This window comes from Salmo salar, chromosome 12 (genome assembly GCF_965601325.2).
Source record: "Salmo salar chromosome 12, fSalSal1, whole genome shotgun sequence".
NCBI classification, from domain to species: domain Eukaryota; kingdom Metazoa; phylum Chordata; class Actinopteri; order Salmoniformes; family Salmonidae; genus Salmo; species Salmo salar.
Window position 1 is genome coordinate 27,980,322 of NC_138302.1, and position 26,466 is coordinate 28,006,787.

General features: G+C 41.2%; 1 protein-coding gene across 1 annotated transcript in view; it reads right to left on the reverse strand.

Moving 5' to 3' along the window:
* Positions 1-26,135, reverse strand: part of LOC106564692 (E3 ubiquitin-protein ligase NEURL1) — a 63,376-nt gene extending 37,241 nt beyond the window's left edge. The window contains exons 1-3 of the mRNA XM_014130945.3: positions 25,854-26,135; positions 9,709-9,974; positions 6,022-6,343 (exon numbers count right to left, since the gene is read on the reverse strand). Of these exons, the coding sequence (XP_013986420.1) occupies positions 6,022-6,343; positions 9,709-9,974; positions 25,854-25,887 (622 nt within the window). The 5' untranslated portion in view covers positions 25,888-26,135. The remainder of the gene's footprint in view (positions 1-6,021; positions 6,344-9,708; positions 9,975-25,853) is intronic.
* Between the last annotated feature and the right edge of the window lie 331 nt (positions 26,136-26,466).

Here is a 26,466-nt window from a genome sequence, read left to right on the forward strand (position 1 = left end):
CCCACCAAAGACCAGGGTTAAATTACCCGCTCCACCCATTCAATCTGTTTCTCCCACCTATCTCTATCCCCTCTGTCATTTCAGAACTGTCCCCATAAAGTGTCAAAATGCATGCAAGTCGTTTCAATGATTTATTAATTGTATATGTTGTAAATGTTGAAAATGTAAGTGTATTTTATGAGGATAACCAAAGAAAGAGAACATTGAGTGATTGAACTCATTGGAAGTCTTTGGTTTGAATCACCTTGCATTTCCTATCTTGCCACTTGACTCAGTTTAAAGAGGATTGTGGGTAATTCAAAAATGTTGACTTTGTGATTTTTTTCACACAACATCGTATGCATGTTTGAAGAAAGAGAACTCTATGTTCAGCTTGTTGTGCCATGAGGTGTAATGGATCATGATGAACAGTTATGAAAACCGTCAGGCAAAATGATGTTCAATGAGGACTGCACCCATTCCCACATTCATTACTGTTAATGAACCTTCAGTTGGGTCTGGTGGTTTAAACACTGTGTCTGACAATGCCTGCTGAAATTGTATAAAATGGCACATTTTCAAATACATAAAACAATGTTAAACACTAAGACACTAGGAAACTACATCAAAAGAGAAGGGATCTAATTCTGCACTAAACAGAACTTGAAACAGCAAAATAGTGTTTTAAATATTTTCTGTGAGTGCTCCCAGTCCCTGGCAAGGTGTTGCACAACGCTTGATTTAGTGGTGTTACAACACACCATGTAATATTTCATAACATCTCAGGATGATATGTTTCAATACTCCAGCAAAGTGAAGGTTTTGTCTCCTTCAAGATGGTGGCAAGCTCAGTGTTACAAAGCACTTCATTTTAACAGTGTAGGATCAGTTCCTACCTAGGAGGCTCTAGCAGGAAGTGTCATGCTATCACCTTTCCCAAATACCATGGACTTGTTTATGGCTACATATATTGCCGGGGAAGGTGAGCTTAATGGTGCCAAAAAAAGAGAAGGCAGTTAAGAGAGAGGATAGATTGACAGCCAGGCAGGCAAGAGCATTTCCATTTCTAGGGTCGTCATTGACGGTGTGTGTGTGTGCGTGCGTGCGTGTGTGATGTGTGTGTCTCTCTGTCTCCATCCACGTGGGACTGTGGAATGAAGCTGCCACCCTCAGAGTAGCTAGATTTATCTAGCCCGTAATTCTGCCTGTCTGGGTTTCATTAGCTAGAGCTGGGATCTTAAACTACGCTCATCATCCAACTAGAGCAGTGGAAAACACTAAATCACACTACGCCATCTGTAATAATATTCCCAAAAATGTGTCTGGAAGGCATCTCCTGCAGGGGGCCTATCACACGATACCTACCGAGGGCCTGTTCATTAGTCACCCAATCAGAGGCTTTAAGACTATTGTCATGTGCTGATCTCAATACAAAATGTATTTCAAATACATGTACATTTGCATCTTTGCTAAAATGCATTTAATGACTCAAAATGCATATACAGTGCCTTCAGAAAGTATTCACACCCCTTAATTTTTTTTCACATTTTGTTGTGTTACAAAGTAGGATTAAAATTGATTTAATTGTCTTTTTTTTGTGCTTAGCTCTATTCTGTTTCTTTTTGCCATTAAAAAACTCCCTAGTCCTTGCCGATGACAAGCATACCCATAACATGATGCAGCCATCACATGCTTGAAAATATGAAGAGTGGTCCTCAGTGATGTGTTGTGTTGGATTTGCCCCCAAAATAACACTTTGTATGCAGGACATAAAGTTTATTTCTTTGCCAAAGTTTTAGGAGTTTTACTTTAGTGTCTTAGTGTGAACAGGATGCATGTTTTTTTCAATGTTTTTATTCTGTACAGGCTTCCTTCTTTTCACTCTGTCAATTAGGTTAGTATTGTGGAGTAACTACAATGTTGTTGATTCATCCTACATCTTCTCCTATCACAGCCATTAAACTCTGTCATTGTTTTAAAGTCACCATTGGCCTCATGGTGAAATCCCTGAGCAGTTTCCTTCCTCTCTGGCAACTGAGAAAGTAAGGATGCCTGTTTCTTTGTAGCAACTGGGAGTATTGATACACCCTCCAAAGTGCAATCAAAGGGATATTCAATGTCTGCTTTTTATTTATTTTTACCCATCTACCAATAGGTGCCCTTCTTTGCGAGGCATTGGAAAACCTCCCTGGTCTTTGTGGTTGAATCTGTGTTTGAAATTCACTGCTCGACTGAGGGACCTTACAGAGATGAGGTAGTCATTCAAAAATCATGTTAAACAATATTCTTTATTCTTGCACACAACTGCAACTGCAACTGCAACTTGTTATGTGACTTGTTAAGCAAATTTGTACTCCTGAACTTATTTAGGCTTTCCATAACAAAGGGGTTGAATACTTATTGACTTTTCATTTCTAATTAATTTGTGAACATTTAGAAAAACATAATTCCACTTTGACATTATGGGGTATTGTGTGTAGTCTAGTGACAAAAAAGGCTGTAACACAACAACAAGTGGAAAAAGTCTAGCGCTTACTAAAATGCATATAATGACTGACAATATTCCAGAAATGAATGGCTATGACATCTAGGCTACAGGGTGGCCAAAGTGTTTAATCATTTGGCTTCCTAGATTACTCTTTACATATTGATCAATGCAGATCATTTGTTTGGCCACCAAGCCAAAACTTTGGCAGTAGCTAGGTTTCCATCTAATTTTCCCACCAGAGATGTGTTTCATCAAAGTGACTTGATACGGATAAAAAGGCTGTGTGTGCACATAAACGTAGTGCACATAAAAATAACTTTTGTCATTCAATTCCAATGTATCAAATAAAAAAATACAAGTTAAATGGGTTTCCATCGCCTTTTCAACTCTACTGATGGTTTTGTCACAAAAACAGCTGCGTTACATAGAAAATGTGCCCACTCTGGTCTTGGCACATGTGCTCTAGCCAACAGTTTGCAGATACAGTACAGGTAGGCTACATGATGAGATTATTATGGATTAAGAGCGATATTATTTATATTTGTCAAAGGGCAGCCAAGCATCGATCATCAAGTCACCAGAATAAGACCCTCGATATTTATTGGAAAGGAGCATCAAGCTCATCACCTTGCACTTTCACCACCCTGTGAAGTTCATCATAACTTATTTCATCTGTAGCCTAGTAAACTGCATGCTTTCCTGAGTCGTAGTGGGAGGACCACACAACATATCATCGCGTGACTCCAAGTCTACTTCTATATGATGGTTAATATATCAATATTTGCGCATGAAGTCGTTTCCACCGCCATTTCTCGCATAATTAACTTTACAGACACAAAAAGATCCCACCATGTCGAACGAACAATTTAACTTTCTGCATTTATAAAATTAAACCTGCATTTCATGTTTCCATCAGCCCGGTTGTGACTTGTTTCATGCATCAGGTAATTCATCCACATGAAATGGTTGGATGGAAGCGTGGTTAGTGACAGCATTTAAATTGTGATGGTGAGTGAAATCCAATATTGGTGCTTCCTTTCTACTTAACACATCAAAGGGAAGCAAAAGGCACTCATTTCGTGGAACGACCCAGTACACGTTAATTTTATTACATTTTTGAATTGAACCTTTATTTAACTAGGCAAGTCAGTTAAAAACAAATTCTTATTTATAATGATGGCCTAACGAAAGGCAAAAGGCCTCCTGCGGGGACAGGGGCTTGGATTAAAAATAAAATAAAAATATAGGACAAAGCACACATCATGACAAGAGAGACACCACAACACTACATAAAGAGAAACCTAAGACAACAACATAGCATGGCCGCAACACATGAAAACACAGCATGATAGCAACACAACATGACAACAACATGGTAGCAACACAACAAGGCAGCAGCACAAAACATGGTACAAACATTATTGGGCACAGACAACAGCACAAAGGACAAGAAGGTAGAGACAACAATACATCATGTGAAGCAGCCATAACTATCAGTAAGAGTGTCCATGATTGAGTCTTTGAATGAAGAGATGGAGATAAAACGGTCCAGTTCAAGTGTTTTTTGCAGCTCGTTCCAGTTGCTAGCTGCAGCGAACTGAAAAGAGGAGCGACCCAGGGATGTGTGTGCTTTGGGACCTTTAACAGAATGTGACAGGCAGGACGGGTGTTGTATGTCAAGTTCAATGCTCTCGTCAACTTTGTTTGTTTGTTTGTCATATGCACATGAAAGACATGGAGTCACTACATGACTGATAATGTATCACGTTTGTAGTCATTTAAATGTTAGTGCTGGTGGTATGTAGTTAAGGCAGTTAAGAAGAGATAGACAGAGAAGATAGTTAAGAATAGATAGTTAAGAAGAGATAGTTAAGAAGAGATAGACAGAGAAGATAGTTAAAATGCGATAGACAGGCAGGCAGGGAAGTGCAGTGCATCGCCATTCTCATGGTTGTCGTAGAAGGTGTGTGTCTGTGTGTGTATGAGGAATGAACAACACCAGAGTAGCTAGACTTATTTATCCCATAATTCTGCCCGTCTGGGTTTCATTAGCTACAGCTTGGATCTTAAACTATGCTCATCACCCAACTAGAGGTGTGGAAAACACTACATCACACTAAGCCATGTGTAATAACCCCTAAAATATGTCTGGAAGGCATCTCTTGCAGGGGGCCTATCACACAATACCTACAGAGGGACCTATCATGCATCACCCAATCGGAGGCCTCGAAGTTGTTGCTGGGTGCAACCGGGTGTGTGTGTGTGTGTGTGTGTGTGTGTGTGTGTGTGTGTGTGTGTGTGTGTGTGTGTGTGTGTGTGTGTGTGTGTGTGTGTGTGTGTGTGTGTGTTTGTGTGAGACAGTGTGTAATTATGGGTTTTAAAATAGCTCAAGGATCGTTTACATTTATTTAATAAATCTTTCGGAGTTGGCATTTGATTAAACAGAACTGAGACAGTTTAAAACTTATTCTAGGTATTGTTTGTAACAGTAGTCTGTGAGAACACCAGGATGACTAACAGATGCCTCAGGTACTTCTCTATCTGTGCCATTCCCAATAAGCAGAAACCTGTGATCAGTTAAACATTTCCTTAACCTAACCGTAACCACTATCAGGTAAAGCTAAATCTGACCTAGATGATTACCTAGGGGGATGTTAGACTTTACAGTAGCAGAAAAACAGACGTGTCCTGATGCATGTACAGTGCAGTGGAGCCATTAACTTAAATGAATAGAATATGTAACATAATGCGTGTCGGCAGGCTTGGGAAAAAAGTAATTTGGTCTGACAGATACCACCTCTGATAGGGAATATGAAGTGAAGGCAGCCTGGAGGTTTGTGTGTGGTAGGTGGAAACAAATATAAGCCCCATGTTCATTCCTGTTACATGTGAAATTTCACAAAACCATAATAAGGCGACCATAGAATGTTCTATGTAAATCAGTAAGAGATTACTGTACCTAAATAAGAATGTATAGGCCTACAGTACTAAAAAGAAAAACAATAACTAGACTGCTGCATGTCTATATATACAGAGAGTTAAGAGGATGCTGGTTTAATTGTAAACATGATGTATATATTTTGGATGTAGGTGGAAAGCTAAAGCAGGAAAAGAAAATCTTTCCCAAAGTAAAAAAAAAACATCAGGGGAAGAAAATTGTAGGACTATTACAGTTCAGATGTAAGCGACCAGTATGTTGAGGGCAGATGTTAGTCAGAAGGCCCCCTGAGGACCTATAGGAGCTCTGTACCCTAGGCTGCCCTGGCTATAGCCTGACTGTAAAAGGCTGTGTGTTGATTTAACTAGGGCAGAAGAGAGCGATTGTAACAACGCTCCGAGCAGCATACGGTTTGCCAAGACGCCAGGGGTCTCCCCAAGTGACTTATAGAAGAGAGTTCAAACTGTCCAAGCATTGTAGCAAATATACTTTTAGCCAAAGGAACACACATGATTCTTGACGTTTTAATATTTTTTTGTTTGTTTTGTTAACTTTTTTGAGTGAGGAATGGTATGGAGATGAACGTGTAGGTGTGCATGCATGCTTTCTTACATACCTAGCAGTTGCACTCCACGGGTCAACCCATAGACATCTATCAGTCCCCACAGCGGTTCTCCTGTTCTCACTCCACTGAAGAACAACATTGGGTTGGACTCATTGATTCTATAGAAGACCCGGCCCTTCTTGTCCACCCAGAAGGCGATGACGTTCCCTTCGTTGGCGAACTCCTCAGGTAGTGCCTTGGCCCAGAAGCCACTCTGGGAGACCAGGTCAGGACAGGCATACTTGGGCAGGCTGTCTGGGTTGATACGGGACGGGTCTTTAGCCGTGAAGCCCAGACGAAGAGCTCCACTCCAGCAACACTGCTTCTTAGTGATCTGTGGAAGGAGGACAGACTATGATAGGTCGATGGTCTTACAGCAGTTTGTAGTAGCATAAGAGTGTAAGGTCTAGAATTATACTTTATAAGGAAGTCTAAATGTTGCCTTGAAGTTTGAAGGTTCCCTTTGTGTATTGTTTGTCAATGAGATTCCATTTTGTGACTTAGGCCTATACAATGCTGACAGGTTGCAAAAGAAAGCAAGTAATGGGCCAATTTGGTTGGTTCTATAAGTGTACCAGGGTTTCCGTTAGTAATATATGGTGGCAGGCCTTTGACTGGCAGCATTTTAATTTACCGAACATTTAAGACATTTACCGGACCAATATGCACCTGATTAGGGTGTCCACCCACAGTGACAGAAATCCCATTTAGATTATGGTAATTAATCTCAACAGACCATGAAACTCTAGGATGCAATGGCGTGCATCCTTCTTACAGAATTCCGATGCGCAATTTGAAAATAACTGCCACATTTACTTTTCCTCAGCTAACAGGAGTAATGAACAGCAAAATCACTAGCCTATGTCAATCTGCTATCCCCCATAGTTGAAAAGTGTACCTATTCTATTGGACAGCTTGTCGTTCTGTGTGAAAGAAGTAAGCTATTCCAAACAAAATCTGGGACAGTTGTGGGACGATAGATCCCAAATTCATACAACTAGAAGACCTAGGCTACATCCCCCCCAAAAAATGTAAAAAGAAATGAGGCTCATGCAACTGATCAGAATATTTAGCTTAAAATGTTGATACATTATTTAGTCTTCACATTATAAGCGCAGCAATCTGCACAAGGCAGTAGGATACGTGCAAATGTTCGTTTCATAATGCTATTAGCAGGAAAACACAGTTGTCAAAAGCACACCGCACATGCGAGCGGTTTCATGAGACAGAGAAAAAATATCCATTCGAAATTTTGAAGGGAGATAAAGATGCAACAACTAGCATGGGTTGTTAATATGACTAGGATTGTGCATTTGGCTCCAGGACAATGAAATAAAGTTGATTTGAAAACCAATACAAGATAAGAGAAATAGGCTTCTGGTTTCAATGGCATGTGGAAGTCTTTATAAAATAATTGCCTGTAAGTTTGGTTGGATTTTGGCTAGGCTACTTCGAAGCCAGGTCTCATAATATGTACTTGTCACGACTACTGCCGAGGGCAGTTCCTCTCCCTGTTCGGGTGGCGCTCGGCGGTCGTCGTCACCGGCCTACTAGCTGCCATCGATCCCTTTTTCGTTTTTCTGTTAGTTATGTCTTTATGAGTTACACCTGTTTCCCATTAGTAATTTGTTTTATTATTTAAGCCCGCCTCTCCACCTGTTCTGTGTGCGGACTTGTTACGTGTCGTCACTTTGTATGTTTTGTGGTACATGTATTTTGGACTTCGGGGTTATTGTTTCGCCCTGTTGTGTTTGGACATATTTCCTCGGGTTTTCAGTACTTATTAAATTACATATTGTACCAAACATTTTCCTGCTTCCTGCGCCTGACTCCACACCCACGAAGCCCAAAGTGTTACAGTACTGTAGTAAAACTGTCACATTTGTCGTAAGAAGGAGACCAAGGTGCAGCGTGGTAAGCGTACATCTTACTTTCAATAGATGAACACCAAACAAAACAAAGAAAAATACAAAATGAACGTAAAGTTCTGCAGGCTTCACAGTAGCTATACAAAAACAAGATCCCACAAAAACCCGTGGGAAAAGGCTGCCTAGATATGATCCCCAATCAGAGACAACGAAAGATTGGGAACCATATCAGGCCAACATAGAAATACATAATCTAGAATGACCACCTAAATCACACCCCGACCTAACCAAATAGAGAAATAAAAAGGCTCTCTACGGTCAGGGTGTGACAAAAACGTTCAGGTTTCAAACAGTTAAGTATATGTTTTCTAAATTCATACTGCCTTCCGCTCATTGCAAAGTGGTGTGTGACACACTATTGCCTGCCTAGTTGCCTATGCATTTGAATGGCAAATGGGAAGCGCAAATCAATTACCAGCTGAGAAATAAAAATAGTAGCTTTTTTTTTAATCGTGGCCATCAAAACAGTTTTTAACAGGCGATTGCGTTTACAATTGTTGCACAATGATTGGGCTTATAAAAGCACGTTTCACTCCAGCACCAACGAACCAGCTGTTTGATGAGCTGTAGCAGCAGCTCACACGCTACAGCGACTGGTATTTCAATCAATGAACAGGCTAAAATTCCCTCGGACATTTGGCCGGAGCCAAAAATGTTTTAGCAGCTTTTCTTTATTTTCTTTTTTTTTTACCGGTTAACGGAAACCCTGAACTGTACCTAAATATTACTTATGTAAGACAATTGCCTAAATTGTCTTGAGGTTTAAGTGTACTTCAGAGCAGGGGTTCCCAAACTTTTTCACTCAGGCCCCCATTCCAGCATTGGGGAACATCACACGTTCCCCCGCGAGTGAGCGAAGTCTATTTCTATAGGCACAAGCACTGTTCATGACACAAACTGTTCACACCCCTCATGTTGGCGGAGAGAAAATATTGCAGGTTTAAAACTTATTTCCTGCACTTCTACACATTTTGTCATGGGATGAGGAGAGAATTGATCCGTTTTAAAGTTAATTTTCTTACAATTCTATAAAAAAAAGGTTTAGGAACCACTGCTTTAGAGCACTTGGCTGAATTAACTGTTGTGCTTGCTGCTATTCACTCATTGTTTTACCAACACCCAGTAAAGCCACATCCACTTGCCCTGGTGCCATAAGCAGTATTTATCCAGTGCTTTGACTGGGTTGACATGCTGGCTTGTTAGATGGAAACCTGCTAAGCCTATTTGGGGAGACACAGGAACAGGAGGGGGAAGCAGCAGTAGACTGAAAGAAGGATTTACCTGGACAAGCTCATAAGCTAGATGTGTGTGTGTGTGTGTGTGTGTGTGTGTGTGTGTGTGTGTGTGTGTGTGTGTGTGTGTGTGTGTGTGTGTGTGTGTGTGTGTGTTTGCATCACCATTCTGACTTGGTGTGTTTACATTATATATACCGTGCATACATCAGATACTGTACACATCAAAGCTAGTCTCACCTATTGTACAGATCCGTGTTAGTATCTCTCTCCGTATCTTGCGTCATCTTTTGAGCCTTTGGTGTCAGCATCCCACCATGTATAGAACAACCTACAAAGTTCCCTACAACTGGATGTTCTGGTGCCTCTCTGGCAGTTCAACATGTTGATTGGGGACCTTGCTGAGGAATGGGCTTTTTGTTCTTGAAAATGTTAATAAAATAAACAAATAAAATGAATCTACCATTGTTAGAATACTTTGAATACTGTAAATAAACCTCCTTGGGTGTGGTGTTGTGTCCATCTAAATCTCTACATACCTTGATCCGGACCTGCTCATACAACGCTACGGGTCTGTTGCTGAAGGTGATGGCGTTACAGAAACTGGCCTGCCTCTTGACGGTCCTCTGGGCCAGGTCCATGGCGATCTGGGAGCCCTTGGTGTTCGGGTGGAAGAGCAAGGGACTTATGGCCAGGCCTCTCCTCTGGCCCCCGCCCACAACGCCACACTGCTGGATGGGCAGGCAGCGCTTGGGCTTGTGGTGGCATTGGTGGGTGGTGGAGGGGAACGGACCGCCCAGAGAGTCTGATGGATAGACAGATGGGTGCCATCAGAATGATACTCAACCCCTTCTAATCCTTTATACAGTATGTTTTTTGTGTTCTATGTTGTTATGCGTTTTGTATGTACAGTACCATTCATCACCACATATGAAGTTCCCTACCAGGAAATATCTAGGATTAAATCTAAATAGAGAATTTAGTCCATTAGCGCCTCACTAGGACCATCTGCATAGGAAAGCTTCAATATGAGTGTGTGCCTGAGTCCTGACTACTGATAATGAACAAGATGCAGAGTGAACGAATGTGTTTACCAATGACACAGGGAGCAGGTGGTGGTTCTAAAAATCTGTCCCCAGTCACCAACTACACTGCAGCAGGCAGCCATGCTCTCAAAGACACACATCTAATTTCAATTTCATGGCTCTTTCAACTGTTCTGGCCATAATGTGAGGCCTATATCATGTCATGTGAATGGGACATTTGCCCGTTTTCCCCCATGAAGTTCCCTCCCAGAAAATAAAAGTTCTTTGAATGTAATTGAATATTAATACACTCATTAGAATAGGTCTAGTTCTTGCTCGGCTTTAGCTGAAGTTGGATGATTGTCACATATTAGGATGTGTAAATTGCCCCACGATGCTGATCTAAGCACAATGTCATGTTTCCCCACGTTTATGGCAAAGGTTATGTTTTAGGGAGGCTAAAGCTGATCCTTGATCTGTGCCTATGGGGACCTTCTATGGATTTCTAGGCCTATTCCTATCAGATAACTAGTTCACCTCTTACTACAATCTGACTTGTTTGATTCACATAAACAGCAGATGCTCAGTAATCATATTGGTCCTCCAGCGAAAAAAAACAATTCCAAGTCCATGCTGTTGTTTAACGTTTTACAATGTTTGAGTAGGAAATGACATTTTCCTCCCTGTTCATTGCTTTGTGCCTGACCTTATGACCTTAGGACTGGCACATAAAGTTAGTGGTTGATGTGCACCATCTCTGACCCAACATTATCATCCTTTTGTGAGTATTGATGCCAAGGCTGAGTCAGTGACTACGTGGCATTTTCAGTTAGGATTAAGCATCATTACTGTACAGTGTAGAATATAATACAATACTATTATATTATTCATGTTTATAGTATAAACCACATGTAAATGTACTTTGAGTTTAATTGAATATTATTTATTGATATAAGGTGGGGGTGTCCAAGAACCTCATATTGTTTCGGGAAAATGCATACAGTTCATCATATGACTCATATAAACAAGTACAGGGAAGTACAAACGGACAGGAATATACAAACTACATGATTTAATCTAGTAATGGAATCCAAATAGATATTCTAGCACATCATTAGGAACTGCAATAGTAGGAAAGCTCCAGTATGGTACAATATATCATATGAGTCTTATAAACGAACTCATGAACGCACAAACTACATGACTTGATTACTATCTAGAAATATAATGTAGATAGAGAACCTAGTGCATCAGGAACAAACCATAGGATTTCACTTCTATCTAGTACAGCTAGATCTGTTATAACACATCAGTAGGATCTGCAATGGAAAGCTTCAGGATTATCATGACTATTAGGAATTACATCTAGATAGAGAATTTAGGCCATTAGCGCCTCACTAGGACCATCTGCACAGACTGATAATGAACAAGATGCAGAGTGAATTCATGTATTTACCAATGACTCAGGGAGCAGGTGGTGGTTCTAAAAATCTGTCCCCAGTCACCTACTACACTGCAGCAGCCAGCCATGCTCTCAAAGGCACACATCTCGTTTCAATTTCATGGCTCCTTCAACTGTTCTGGCTATAATGTGAGGCCTACACTGAGTGTACAAAATATTAAGAACACCTTCCTACTATTGAGTTGCGCCCCTTTTGCCCTCAGAACAGACTCAATTCATCAGGGCATGGACTCTATAAGATGTCAAAAGTGTTCCACAGGGATGCTGGCCCATGTTGACTCCAATGCTTCCCACAGTTGTGTCAAATTGGCTGGATGTCCTTTGACCATTCTTGATACACACGGAAAACTGTTGAGTGTGAAAAACCCAGCAGTGTTGCAGTTCTTGACACACTCAAACCGGTGCGCCTGGCACCTACTACCACACCCCGTTCAAAAGCATTTAAATATTTTGTCTTGCCCATTCACCTTCTGAATGGCACACATTCACAATTCATGTCTCAATTGTCTCAAGAGATAAAAATCCTTCTTTAACCTGTCTCCTCCCCTTCATCTACACTGATTGAAGTGGATTGAAGTGGACTACAGAGGGTAGTGCGAACGGCCCAGTACATCACTGGGGCCAAGCTTCCTGCCATCCAGGACCTCTATACCAGGCGGTGTCAGAGGAAGGCCCTAAAAAAGAACCCAGCCACCCTAGTCATAGACTGTTCTCTCTGCTACTGCACGGCAAGCAGTACCGGAGCGCCAAGTCTAGGTCCAAGAGGCTTCTAAACAGCTTCTACACCCAAGCCATAAGACTCCTGAACATCTAGTCAAATGCCTACCCAGACTATTTGCAGTGCCCCCCCCCCCCACCACTCACCCCCTCTTTACACCACTGCTACTCTCTGTTGTCATCTATGCATAATCACTTTAATAACTCTACCTACATGTACATATTACCTCAACTAACCGGTGCCCCCGCACATTGACTCTGTATCGGTACCCCCCTGTATATAGTCTTGCTATTGTTATTTTACCGCTGCTCTTTAATTACTTGTTACTTTTATATCTTATTCTTATCCCTATTTTTTTTAAACTGCATTTTTGGTTAAGGGCTCGTAAGTAAGCATTTCACTGTAAGGTCTACACTTGATGTACTCTGCGCATGTGACGAATAAAATGTTATTTGATTTAACAAGTGAGATCAATAAGGATTCATATCTTTCACCTGGATTCACCTGGTCAGTTTATGTCATGGAAAGAGCAGGTGTTCCTAATGTTTTGTAGACACAGTGGATATAATGTCATGTGAATGGGATATTAGCCTGTTGTACCCTTTCAATTAGCTAACTGTGTTTTGGTTCTATTCTATATTTAAAATCAGGGCCTCTTGGTTGTCCTCACCAAACTATACAAATCACAATAACCCAGCTCTTCTACTTTTTACCATTGATAACCTCAACAAAGGCTGCAACATCAACTGAGGGTCTGGGAATCACTGATAAGGCCTGTATACAGCATTCTACACAAAAGGTTATCCTACGTCCCAAATGGCACCCTATTCCCTACACAGTGCACTACTTTCAACCAAACCGCTTGCACTAAAAAGGCAATAGGGTGCCATTTGGGAGGAAGACACTACTTTATCAATAGATACACACTCCCAGTGTTTAGCCTATACAATCACTTACTCAGTCAGGCCCCATAATCAAGCATCATGTCCTTTTGTCTAAGCGTAGGGGCAAAGGGAGAGCATTCATTGAATGGGGCGCACATGGTCGCTGCAGATTGGACAGTGTGTGTGTGTGTGTGTGTGTGTGTGTACAGTATGTGTGTGTGTCAGGCCAGATTGAACTGAATGCATTAGCGACAACTAGCGAAAGGAGAGCCGCAGCTGTTGGTTGAGGGAAACAGGGGTTAAGTGTGAATTCATGTTCCTTAGCAACCCTCAGTCCCTGCGTCAAAGGCTAGATTTGCGGGAACGGCTCAGGCTTGATACGGACAGATGCTATTTGTTTGCTAGCAGACAACACATGAATGATATTTGCATTTTAGTGCTATGGTTTATCAGGACAGCATTGTAGGCTACAGTAGGATCACTAATACTTCCAAACTCATCTTGGCCTATCTGACTGAAAGTCATTTTTCCATGAAGGATTGCTCTGTTTTATGCTTATTGAAAGGCTGACTGTAAATGCTTTGGAGCTATACCTATAGATATAGGATATTAATTTGACCAGTTTCTAATGCAGGTTGACGTTTCTTGTCATGAGTCTTGTCCTGGAGGCAGAACTGAGCGATTTCCCTTTAAATAGCCCAGTGGTTAGCTTTTCGGTCTTAATTTAAAGTGGCACTCCAGTCTCCTTTTCACCTCATTCAACACCTGATTTACTTAACAAAAGGTACATCTCAATAGGTGGTCCAGGTATGTCATGACATAACACAAGTGGGGGGTGGGCCTTTCCTATTTTGTTCTCTATTGCTCCTCTATTGTTCCTCAAGCAAGGGGGGAGGCCGATGACATCACAGATTCCCACCAGACCAACTCCTAGACTGCGCTACTCCTTGAAGTTTTCTAAAGTTGTCTAAAAAACACTCGTTTGCTCAGAAATATATATTTTTTACCCTTTACTGTCTGTACTTTATTGTATTTATACTTGGGATATTGCTTTTCAACAGTAAAAGTTCAAATATCGCTGAAGGCCATTCTTAAGGTTAGGGTTAGGCATTAGAGGCAGTTTGAATGATGAGCAATGTTTGAACTTTTACTGTTGAAAAGCAATATCCCAAGTATAATTACAGTAGCAGTGTGGTTTTCTGACTTTATAGCTGTGTCAGCTAGTGACCACTCTGCAGAGCTGCCTCCAGAAGAATATTCATGATGAAAAATGCTAACCTGCGTTTCGCACCGCAAGAAAATAATCCTGCAGCAACAGGAAATGTGAAATATTATGTGGATTATAATTAATGGACATTTTTGTGGGGGTAGATCCATTTTTCACGAAGGGAAAATGAAGTCTGGAATTTCAAAGTGTAAATTACAAACTTTCGATGTCTTTTTAAACCTTGAATACACTACAAGTTTGCATTTCTTGCTATGCAAGACATTTCATGCAACAAAAGAGTGGTCAAATTAAGATCCTACATCTGCATATCTCCATGCCAACTGACACTGCCCAGTCCTAGCATTACCAGACAAAGATATGGAAAAAAGGTGTATGGGGAAAAGACTGTATGACCTTATCACTCTCTAGCTGGACTTGAAATGTGCCTGGAGATCTTTGAGTGCCTCAATACAGATGTAGTATCTTAATTTGAGCCAGTTTGCTACAGCAGTAAAATAATCCTGCAGCAACAGGAAATGTGAATTATTATGTGGATTATAATTAATGGATATTTTCTTTGTAGGGGTTGATGCATTTTATATTACAGAAAATCAAGTTAGAAATGTAAAAGTGGAAATTACAAACTTTAGAAGCCTTTTTAAACCTTGAATACACTACAAATTTGCTTTTCCTGCAGTACAGGAAAATTATCATTAACAAAAGAGTGTTAGTGTTAAATTTAGATCCTACGTCTGTACCATCGGAGGGATGTTATTCAGAATGACCAACCTTCCCAGATAATTCCCCTTCTAATTCGCAATAGGTGGGCTACCGAGTGGTGCAGCGGTCTAAGGCACTGCATCTCAGTGCTAGAGGCGTCACTTCAGACCCCGTTTCGATCCCGGGCTGTATCACAACCGGCCGTGATCAGGAGTTCCATCTTAACTGACTTGTCTAGTTAAATAAATAAAAAAATCCCAATGCCTACAATTTGACCTCAAGTAACATCTGTGGAAGGACGGAAGCATATTGGGTGAAGAAGCCGATGATTACGAAGCTCCAAGTCCGGTCATGTGTAACAGGTCCTTCCACCTCATACATACTGTTGATAGGATTTCACATGCCTAATTAGTGCTCTCGCTGCCATTGGTTACACTCTTAGAAAACAAGGTGCTATCTAGAACCTAAAAGGGTTTTTCGGCTGTCCCCATAGGAGAACACTTTGAAGAACCCTTTTTGGTTCCAGGTAGAACCTTATTGGGTTCAATGTAGAACCCTTTCCCCAGAGGGTTCTACATGGAACCCGAAAGAGTTCTACCTGGAACGAAAAAGGGTTCTCCTATGGGGACAGCCAAAGAACCCTTTTGGAACCCTTTTTTCTGAGAGTGTATATTTAGAGTTGAGGGTACAATTCCTATAGTATAATAGTGAGATGAAAAAGCCCAATTATGGTAATTGTTTCGGTGATGTTCTGTGTGCGCACATAGTTCACACATGGAGCCACTCTCCTATTCAAGCTCTGCATTGAAACAGTGTTTATAATGATGAATACCTCAATTTGATTCCATTAGCCAAAGATGATTAATTAGCTGTTAGCGAGCTATTTTCGAAGGCGAAAAGCGAGCTAGGAGCCTAAGTTAAGTGTCCAGTTTGATTGATTTCTTTCTGTACACAAGAGAGGTAACTATATGAATCAGGTAGAGTGGAATGCGAGACACAAGGGGTATTTAAATCAAATAAAATGTTATTTGTCACATGCTTCGTAAACTAACAGTGAAATGCTTACTTACGGGCCCTTCCCAACAATGCAGAGAAAGAAAATAGAGAAATAATAGAAAGGAATAACACGTAATAATAAATACACAATGAGTAACGGTAACTTGGCTATATACACGGGGTACCAGTACTGAGTCAATGTGCAGGGATACGAGGTAATTGAGGTAGATACTGTGTGTACATATACAGTGCATTTGGAAAGTATCCAGACCCCTTGACTTTTCCACATTTTGTTACGTTACAGCCTTATTCTAAAATGTATTAAATCGTTTTTTCCCCCTCATCAATCTACACACAATAACCCATAATGACAAAGTAAAAACAGGTTTTTAGACATTACAAATGTATTAAAAATGAAACACTGAAATATTACATTGACATAAGTATTCAGACCCTTTGGCAGCGATTAGAGCCTTGAGTCTTATTGGGTATGACGCTACAAGCTTGGCACACCTATATTTGGGGAGTTTCTCCCATTCGTATCTGCAAATCCTATCAAGCTCTGTCAGGTTGGATGGGGAGCGTCGCTGCAGAGCTATTTCCAGGTCTCTCCAGAGATGTTCGATCGGGTTCAAGTCCAGGCTCTGGCTGGACCACTCAAGGACATTCAGAGATTTGACCTGAAGCAACTCCTGTGTTGTCTTGGCTGTGTGCTTAGGGTTGTTGTCCTGTTGGAAGGTGAACCTTCACCCCAGTCTGAGGGTCTGAGCACTCTGGAGCAGGTTTTAATCAAGGATCTCTCTGTACTTGGCTCCGTTCATCTTTCCCTCGATCCTGACTAGTCTCCCAGTCCCTGCCGCTGAAAAACATCCCCACAGCATGATGCTGCCACCACCAGGCTTCACCATAGGGATGGTGCCAGGTTATCGTCCAGACATGATGCTTGGCAATCAGGCCAAAGAGTTCAATCTTGGTTTCATCAGATCAGAGAATCTTGTTTCTCATGGTTTGAGAGTCCTTAAGGGGCCTTTTGGCAAACTCCAAGCGGGCTGTCGTGCCTTTTACTGAGGAGTGGCTTCCGTCTGGCCACTCTACCATAAATTTGTGGAGTGCTGCAGAGATGGTTGTCCTTCTGGAAGGTTCTCCCATCTCCACAGAGGAACTCCGGAGCTCGGTCAGAGTGACCATCGGGTTCTTGGTCACCTCCCTGACCAAGACCCTTCTCCCCCGATTGCTCAGTTTGGCCGGCGCCCAGCTCTAGGAAGGGTCTTGGTGGTTCCAAACTTCTTCCATTTAAGAATGATGGAGGCCATTCTTTTCTTGGGGACCTTCAATGCTGCAGAAATGTGCCTTGACACAATCCTGTCACGGAACTCTACGGACAATTACTTCGACCTCATGGCTTGGTTTTTGCTCTGACATGCACTGTCAAAGGTGGGACCTTATATAGACAGGTGTGTGCCTTTCCGAATCATGTCCAATCAATTGAATTTACCACAGGTGGACTCCCATCAAGTTGTACAAACATCTCAAGGATGATCAATGGAAACAGGATGCACCTGAGGTCAATTTCGAGTCTCATAGCAAAGCGTCTGAATACTTACAGTGCTGTGAAAAAGTATTTTCCCCCTTCCTGATTTAAATTTTTTTGGGCACATTTGTCACACTTAAATGTTTCAGATCATCAAACAAATTGTAATATTACACAAAGATAACCCAAGTAAACACAAAATGCAGTTTTTAAGTGATAATTGTATTTATTAAAGGAAAAAAAGCTCTCCGAACCTTCATGGCCCTATGTGACAAAGTAATTGCCCCCCCTTGTTAAATCATGAATTTACTGTGGTTAATCACATTTTTTGGAAAGCTGGGTTCAATTTCACTAGCCACACCCAGGCCTGATTACTGCCAGACCTGTTGAATCAAGAAATCACTTAAATACAACCTGTCTGACAAAATGAAGTAGGCCAAAAGATCTCAAAAAGCAAGACATCATGCCGCGATCCAAAGAAATTCAGGAACAGATGAGAAACAAAGTAATTGACATCTATCAATCTGGAAAGGGTTACAAAGCCATTCTAAAGTTGTGGGACTCCAGCGAACCACGGTGAGAGCCATTATCCACAAATGGAGAACATTTGGAACAGTAGTGAACCTTCCCAGGAGTGGCCGGCCTACCAAAATTACCCCAAGAGCGCAGCGACGACTCATCCAAGAGGTCACAAAAGAACCCACAACAACATCTAAAGAACTGCAGGCCTCACTTGCCTCAGTTAAGGTCAGTGTTCATGACTCAACTATAAGAAAGAGACTGGGTAAAAATGGCATCCATGGCAGAGTTCCAAGGCAAAAACCACTGCTGACCAAAAAGAACATAAAGGCTCGTCTCACTTTAGGCAAAAAACATCTTGATGATCCCCAAGACTTTTGGGAAAATATTCTGTGGACTGACGAGACAAAAGTTGAACTGTTTGGAAGGTGTGCGTCCCGTTACATATGGCGTAAAAGTAACACAGCATTTCAGTCAAATATGGGGGTGGTAGTGTGATGGTCTGGGGCTGCTTTGCTGCTTCAGGACCTGGACGACTTGCTGTGATTGATGGAACCATGAATTCTGCTCTCTACCAAAAAATCCTGAAGGAGAATGTCCAGCCATCATTTCGTGACCTCAAGCTGAAGCGCACTTGGGTTTTACAGCAGGACAATGATCCAAAACACACCAGCAAGTCCACCTCTGATTGGCTTAAAAAAAACAAAATGAAGGTTTTGGTGTGGCCTAGTCAAAGTCCAGACTTGAATCCGATTGAGATGCTGTGGCGTGACCTTAAAAAGGCGGTTCATGCTCGAAAACCCTCCAATGTGGCTGAATGAAAACAATTCTGCAAAGAAGAGTGGGCCAAAATTCCTCCACAGCGATGTGAAAGACTCATTGCCAGTTATCGCAAACGCTTGATTGCGGTTGCTGCTGCTGAGGGTGGCACAACCAGTTATTAGGTTTAGGGGGCAATTACTTTGTTACATAGGGCCATGAAGGTTCAGATAGCTTTTTTCTCTTAATAAATAAAATCATCACTTTGTGTTTACTTGGGTTATCTTTGTTTGATGGTTTGAAACATTTAAGTATGACAAATGTGCAAAAAAACAAGAAATCAGGAAGGGGGCAAATACTTTTTCACAGCACTGTATGTAAATAAGGTATTTCTGTTTCTTATTTTTAATACATTTGCAAACATTTCTAAAAAACAGTTTTCGCTTTGTCATTATGGGGTATTGTGTGAAAATGTATAAGAAAAATAATTTATTTCATTCATTTTAGAATAAGGCTGTAACATAAGAAGATTTTTTTTTTTGAAAAAGTCTAGGGGTCTGAATACTTTCCAAATGCACTGTTGGTAGGAATAAGGTGCTCCTATCAGATCTTGTAGTTGCTCCAGCAACGTGTCCAAAGTTGGTGTCTGTCACACACACGAACACACGCGCACACACACACACACACGCGCACACACACACACACTGTGACTGTCATGGCTTTAAAATGTCTCTATTTAACCTACTAGTCCAGAAGCTGCCTCCCATAAACACAGCAACATCCTCATTAGCGTGTGTGTGTGTGTGTGTGTGTGTGTGTGTGTGTGTGTGTGTGTGTGTGTGTGCACGTGTGTGTGCATGTCTGTGTCCATTTAAAATCCTTACATGACTGTTCTCTCCCTCTCTTCCAAAGGTCAAGGATGTCTCTTTATGGATAAACATTGTGCATACTGTGGTTCTCCTTCCGTAGCCTGGAGAAGTGTGTGTGTGTGTGTGTGCGCGTGTGTGCGTGCGCACGCGCGTTTGTGTGTGAGGACTTATTTCGCTAATGACCTCACAGTAATGACAAGTCTAATCCCTGTCGGAACACACACAGCTTCTGTGTGACTAAGACTTGTCATCCTTCATTGAACATCTTTGTAAAAGTGTAAATGAATCTTCCTGCTATAGTTGTATAACTAGACTTAGTGGGCTGCGTCTCAATTGACAGCCTATTCCCTATTTAGTGCATGTACTGTATGTATCTATGAGGGAATGTAATTCTTATCTACATACTGCACGGGCTAGTGACAGTATAACGGCATATAAAGTGAATAGTGTTCCATCAGTTGGGATAAATATTGAAATATTTGTTCAGGAGAACAAACTGATGTTGGAGTAATGACTTCCTGGTTGTATCTTGGCATCGGGCACTTTCAGTTAGAACTGTCATTCATATAATAGCACTTGAGTCCTCATAATGGTATTGTCCACATAAAACAGAATTTGTCATCCTAATACTAATGTCTTCATAAAACACATGATACTAGTCAACATAATACTATAATGTCTTCATAATACACATGGTACTAGTCATCATAATACTATAATGTCTTCATAATACACATGGTGCTAGTCATCATAATAATATAATGTCTTCATAATACACATGGTACTAGTCATCATAATACTATAATATCTTCATAATACACATGGTACTGGTCAACATAATATTATAATGTCTTCATAAAACACATGGTATTAGTCATCATAATACTATAATATCTTCATAAAACACATGGTATTAGTCATCATAATACTATTCTCCTTATAATACACAGTTACGATTCCACAAGAAAACAGGTATTGTGTCATACTATCCTCGTACAATGTGCCAATCAAAGCATAATAAAGGCACAAACAGAATCGCTGTGGCAACATAGGGCAAGCACGTTTGTTAGAATGCAGGGACAATGGAGCTTGCCAGGGTGTCTAACAGCAACTGAGACCCACAGCAAAGCAACAGAACCTCCCCTCTCTCCTCTTCATTGAAGTGTGGGCTGGGTGTTAGCCTAGCGGTTAAGAGGTTCGGCCAGTAACCCAAGAAGTTGCTGGTTCGAATCCCCAAGCTGACTAGGTGAAATCTGTCGATGTGTCCTTGAGCAAGGCACTTATCGCTAATTGCTCCAGTAAATGACAAAAAAATAAAAAAATAAAATACAAACTAATTTCCACCTGTCACCCCTAGCTCCCCAGGCTTGCTTCTCTACAAAACACAGCTTAATACACACATTCTCCAGAGATCCGGGACCGACACACAGACATGCACGAGCATGCACACACAGACTTGCACGAATTCTCACACACACACACACACACACGAATGCACACACACACTCTGGGCAGACTTAGCCTTATGATCGACCCACAGTCACTTCTTATTTCACCAGAGTAGCACCAGGAATAGGGGATTTGAATGTCTGCTTACAAATACAGGAAATTGGGGCAATGAAAAAGTTGTATAAAATAAAGATTATACAAAATAAATACAGGATCTACGAAATGTAGATCCTGTATTTATTTTGTATAATCTTTATTTTATAAAACTTTAGTTTCACCTTTCTTTCTGTTAGCATCTGTTGGCAATGGTATTTACACAATATTGTAAATAAGCCTTAAGCATGGTGACAAACAACATTTTAATGATGTTTGCATAGGTTGTCTGAACAATGTGTATATTATTTCAGTCATGAGCAAATGGCGTTTCGGCTTCATGTACCAACAACTATGAAATTAATCAACGAATCACGCTCACATTAATCAAGTTAACAATATACTGCAGTGCCTCTATGCATCATACATTCATAATGTTTGTGTTATAGACAAGCAATTTGTGTTATAGACAAGCAATTTGTGTTATAGACAAGCAACTTGTGTTATAGACAAGCAACTTGTGTTATAGACAAGCAATTTGTGTTATAGACAAGCAATTTGTGTTATAGACAAGCAACTTGTGTTATAGACAAGGAATTTGTTATAGACAAGACATTTGTTATAGACAGGCAATTTCATTTTCTGGAGGCTGGAGTTGCTAGTGTTTATGTGTAAATGACATATTGGTAATATAAGTTAGACTGAGGTATTTGAGGCTGAGGTTACTAAGTGTAAATGTGTCAACAACATATTGGTAATATAAGTTAGACTGAGGTATTCGAGGCTGAGGTTACTAAGTGTAAATGTGTCAACAACATATTGGTAATATAAGTTAGACTGAGGTATTTGAGGCTGAGGTTACTAAGTGTAAATGTGTCAACAACATATTGGTAATATAAGTTAGACTGAGGTATTCGAGGCTGAGGTTACTAAGTGTAAATGTGTGAATGACAGCTGCTATGACAGAGATACAGATCAAGTGGGTAAAACCCAATACTATCCTCCTGGGTTTACAGGTAGGAAGAAATTACTGCCAATGATACTGTAGCTATGGCTGCCTTATGCTCTACTGCTCTTATAACTGGGCGCCATGGCAGCACATATGTTTGTGGTAACCTAGGCTACCTCATCTGCTGCTAGGCAATGACATGACAACACCATTGATTTGCACTTGATAGATGCATCGCTCGAGAGTTTTCAAGATAAAAAGATTTTCAAGATAACAAAAGGAAAACGATTGGAAAGAGGAGAACTATTCCTGTGCGCAATTTCATAGATAACACACAAAATATATACAAAATGTACTACCAACACAAGCTAAATGTACCAACATTGCTAGCTCCATTCTCAAATAGCCTTTCCCTCTGCTTCAACCGAGACTGTGTCAGCTGAATAATTTAGACATCATCATCATGGCGTCATGACGACCTGAGAGTGCAAGGTGAGCTGTCCAACTTAATAAATACCTCACGTCATGACTCTCGTCTCGCTAAGTCGTTCACCTGAGCTCACCCATGTTACCACATTCCCCCAGAGAACAGTGTTACGCAGCTGCAATCAATAAGTAATAACCATTTTAGATTCAATATGGTGTAGTATGACAATATAATGACTCTATGCTCCTCCGCAGTAGATTTGTAGAATGCTTTGTGGAGGAGCCTGATGAGAGTATATTGATTGCAAGCAGGATGCTATTTTTACTGACGCACATGCAGGCATGCACACACACACACACACACACACACACACACAGTCAAGTCAAGTGGAATATGACGACAACAGGGGTATGTGCATTGTCACAAAGTATGTATGTGTGTGTGACACTGTGTGTGTTGACTCACGTTAACCCAGTCTGGATCCACAGGGAGGGAGACACTGGTGGCACGATCACCATACGGTCACCACCCAACAATGCCCTAGACATATGTTCCTGTCACACCATGGCCATGACTAAACACACTGGGCACTACTCTGTTAGTAGACCCCGTCTTACTGCCCTCTCTCTATTCCTACTTGTTTCATTCATTCTCTCTCTCTCTCCCTCTCTCTCTCTTTCTCTCACCCTATTTCTTTCATGTTCTCCCTCTCTCCCTCTTTGTGTCTCCCCCCATTGACTTGATACAGATGATATGTGTAATACCACTTTAGCCGTTAATCATGAACAGCCTCTTGACCTCTGCATGATGAGTGATCTGTGTGCATTTCTTCTGTCCCATGACTATATCCAAATGACATTTCATGTTCGCAGGACAAGGTGAGATACGAAACATTGATAAGACATTCACATCAATCAGCAGCTCGTATTTGGAGACTGAGCTTCCAATAGAGGATAACATTCTCTCTTTCTCTTTCTCTTTCTCTCTCTCTCCTTCTCACACACACACGCACACACACACACACACACACACACACACACACACACACACACACACACACACACACACACACACACACACACACACACACACACACACACACACACACACACACACACACACACACACACACACACACACACACACACGATCAAGGGTGAAAGGCTGGCCAACTTTGAGTTGATAAAGAGCCTCAACAAGTGCTCCCAACACGTTCAGCAAAGAACTCCATTACGCAATCAAGCCCCAACACAACACAGTCCTGATGTGTTCTGCTACAGAACTGACTTTACTGCTACAGAACCGGCTTTTTCACCACTTCACACTAGCCTATACACAGAAACGCACCCACTTAAAATTGTACCGAAAGTTAGATTTCAGCTAACGCCTTTCATATAGAAACAGCAAGTGCAGTGTAAAACCAAGAAACTAGGCTCGTAAACATGGAATCTTCTACCTCTCTCTTTAAAGCCTTTGACCTTGATTCTACAGTGAGAAACCACACCACACACACACACACACACACACACACACACACACACACACACACACACACACACACACACACACACACACACACACACACACACACACACACACACACACACACACACACACACAGTCATTCTGCTGTCCTGTCCTGTTGTCTCAGGCGCTACCGCGTCCTTATCTACCTAATTGGATTCATCAATGGGCTTTAATTAGACCTAATGATCAGGTGGTCTGACTCCTGGGAGGCTGTGAGGGACTTAACGTCAGTATGGTGGAGGTAAGCCACTCCACAGCTACAGGTCCAGACAACTAAGTCAACATGTGTTATCTAGACAAGGCTTTAAGTAACGAATCCAATGCATTGCAGCAGCACTGTATTTTTATTAACTGTATATTGAGGCGGCAGGTAGCCTAGTGGTTAGAGAGTTGGGACAGTAATTGAATCCCCGAGCTAACAAGGTAAAAATCGGTCGTTCAGCCCCTGAACAAGGCAGTTAACACACTGTTCCTAGGCCGTCCTTGTAAATAAGAATTTGTTATTAACTGACTTGCCTAGTTAAATAAAGGTTAAATAAAAATATAAAACAATTGATTTATTATATTACTTGGATGGATGTGATTGTATGTGTTAGTAGATGTGTTCTTAACTACATGTGTGATAGCTCATAGACTTGAATAATAGAATATATGCTCACTGATAAATGATACGGTCTTCTATTAATTTGCTGAATTACAGCCTTGCAGTAATTGACTTGTTTCCCCTGCACTGAAGGGTCCAAATGCAATGAATACATGTAATGTTATTTGTTAAAATACCATTTTATAGGCCCACAGAATCCTTTAAAATGTTGTTCTTTAGAGACATTTACTGTAATTCTGGGACTTGGCAATAAGGCTATGCAGAGGATGAGCTAAGCTGTGATAGCCTACATAAACACAAATTGATTTATTGATTGGTTTGGTTGGCCCACTAACAACACAGCTGGATATGACTGACTTCCCCCAGTGCACAGTGTGGGAAACCCCCACACCAATGTGAGACAACTGAAATATACTGGGGGGGCTTGGGGGGAAACCCCGCAACTTTCTTACAAACTGCGTCTACAGTTACTATCATCAACAGAAGGCGACTGAGGAAGTACGCAAACGATGGCGTCAAAGTGGAAACGGATAAGGGATGATAGACGAATAATGACATCAGCAGGTTTTCCTATAAATTGCTATAAATGATTTAACTGCATTCAATACAAAATATATCAAATCGACCCAAAGGAAAAGCTTTAATGTTTGTATTTCTACTATAACACTGATCAAAGGGAAATATATATACTGGGAAATAGCCTTCTGTAGCCTAGCCAATGTATGCAAATGTATATAATGAACTGTCTCTGGTGTGACATCTGTGTGACATCAGAATTTGGGTAGCCTACCTGATACACACGCAACGTTATTTTACGCGACAGGAATTGCACTCCAACTATACTCCATTGCATTGCAAATTGAACGAAACGATAACCTACAGTGTGTACAGTGTAAGCAATGGTGACGTGATCTATGAGTGTCTCTAAACGTTATGTTTCCTTACCGTACAAGGCATTTCGCGTTATCTGGCCTCCCATGACTACAATTCCAGTCGGCAGCCCTTATATCCCAGCTCTCAATATTCAAACACTTGCGGTGTTGATGCAATATCCAACGCCGACAACATGATTGGAGGCTACATCCAGAACGGCCGTTCTTTCTCCCGATTGGAATATAAACACAGTGCACTCCAGGTCCCCTAAACACCAAGCAGAGCGGTAGTGAAGGCTGCTCCTCCATTCACTGTGCGCTCTCAGCGCCTTGAGCGCCACTCACACACGTGCATTTACATAAAAGGTGGAGTCAAGACAAAGCGTTATTAACGCACTCGCTGCCGGTTTCCAACAATCATAAAGGATATGAGTAACATGGACACTTGGACAATTTCAGGGTAGGCTTTACCCTCGAATAGAATAAAATACAATCGAACATTGCATTGCCTTCCAGAGAGAATTTGTCTTGCAAATCATTTTAATGCACTGTCAATATAAAATAAAGATGTGCATAGTATAGATTGGAGCGTGTGGACATAGGCAGACTATGTGAGCGCTATATGCTATGCTAGAGCGCTAGTTCTACAGGCTTATCTCTCACAGTGTCCTCCCCTCTCTCTCATG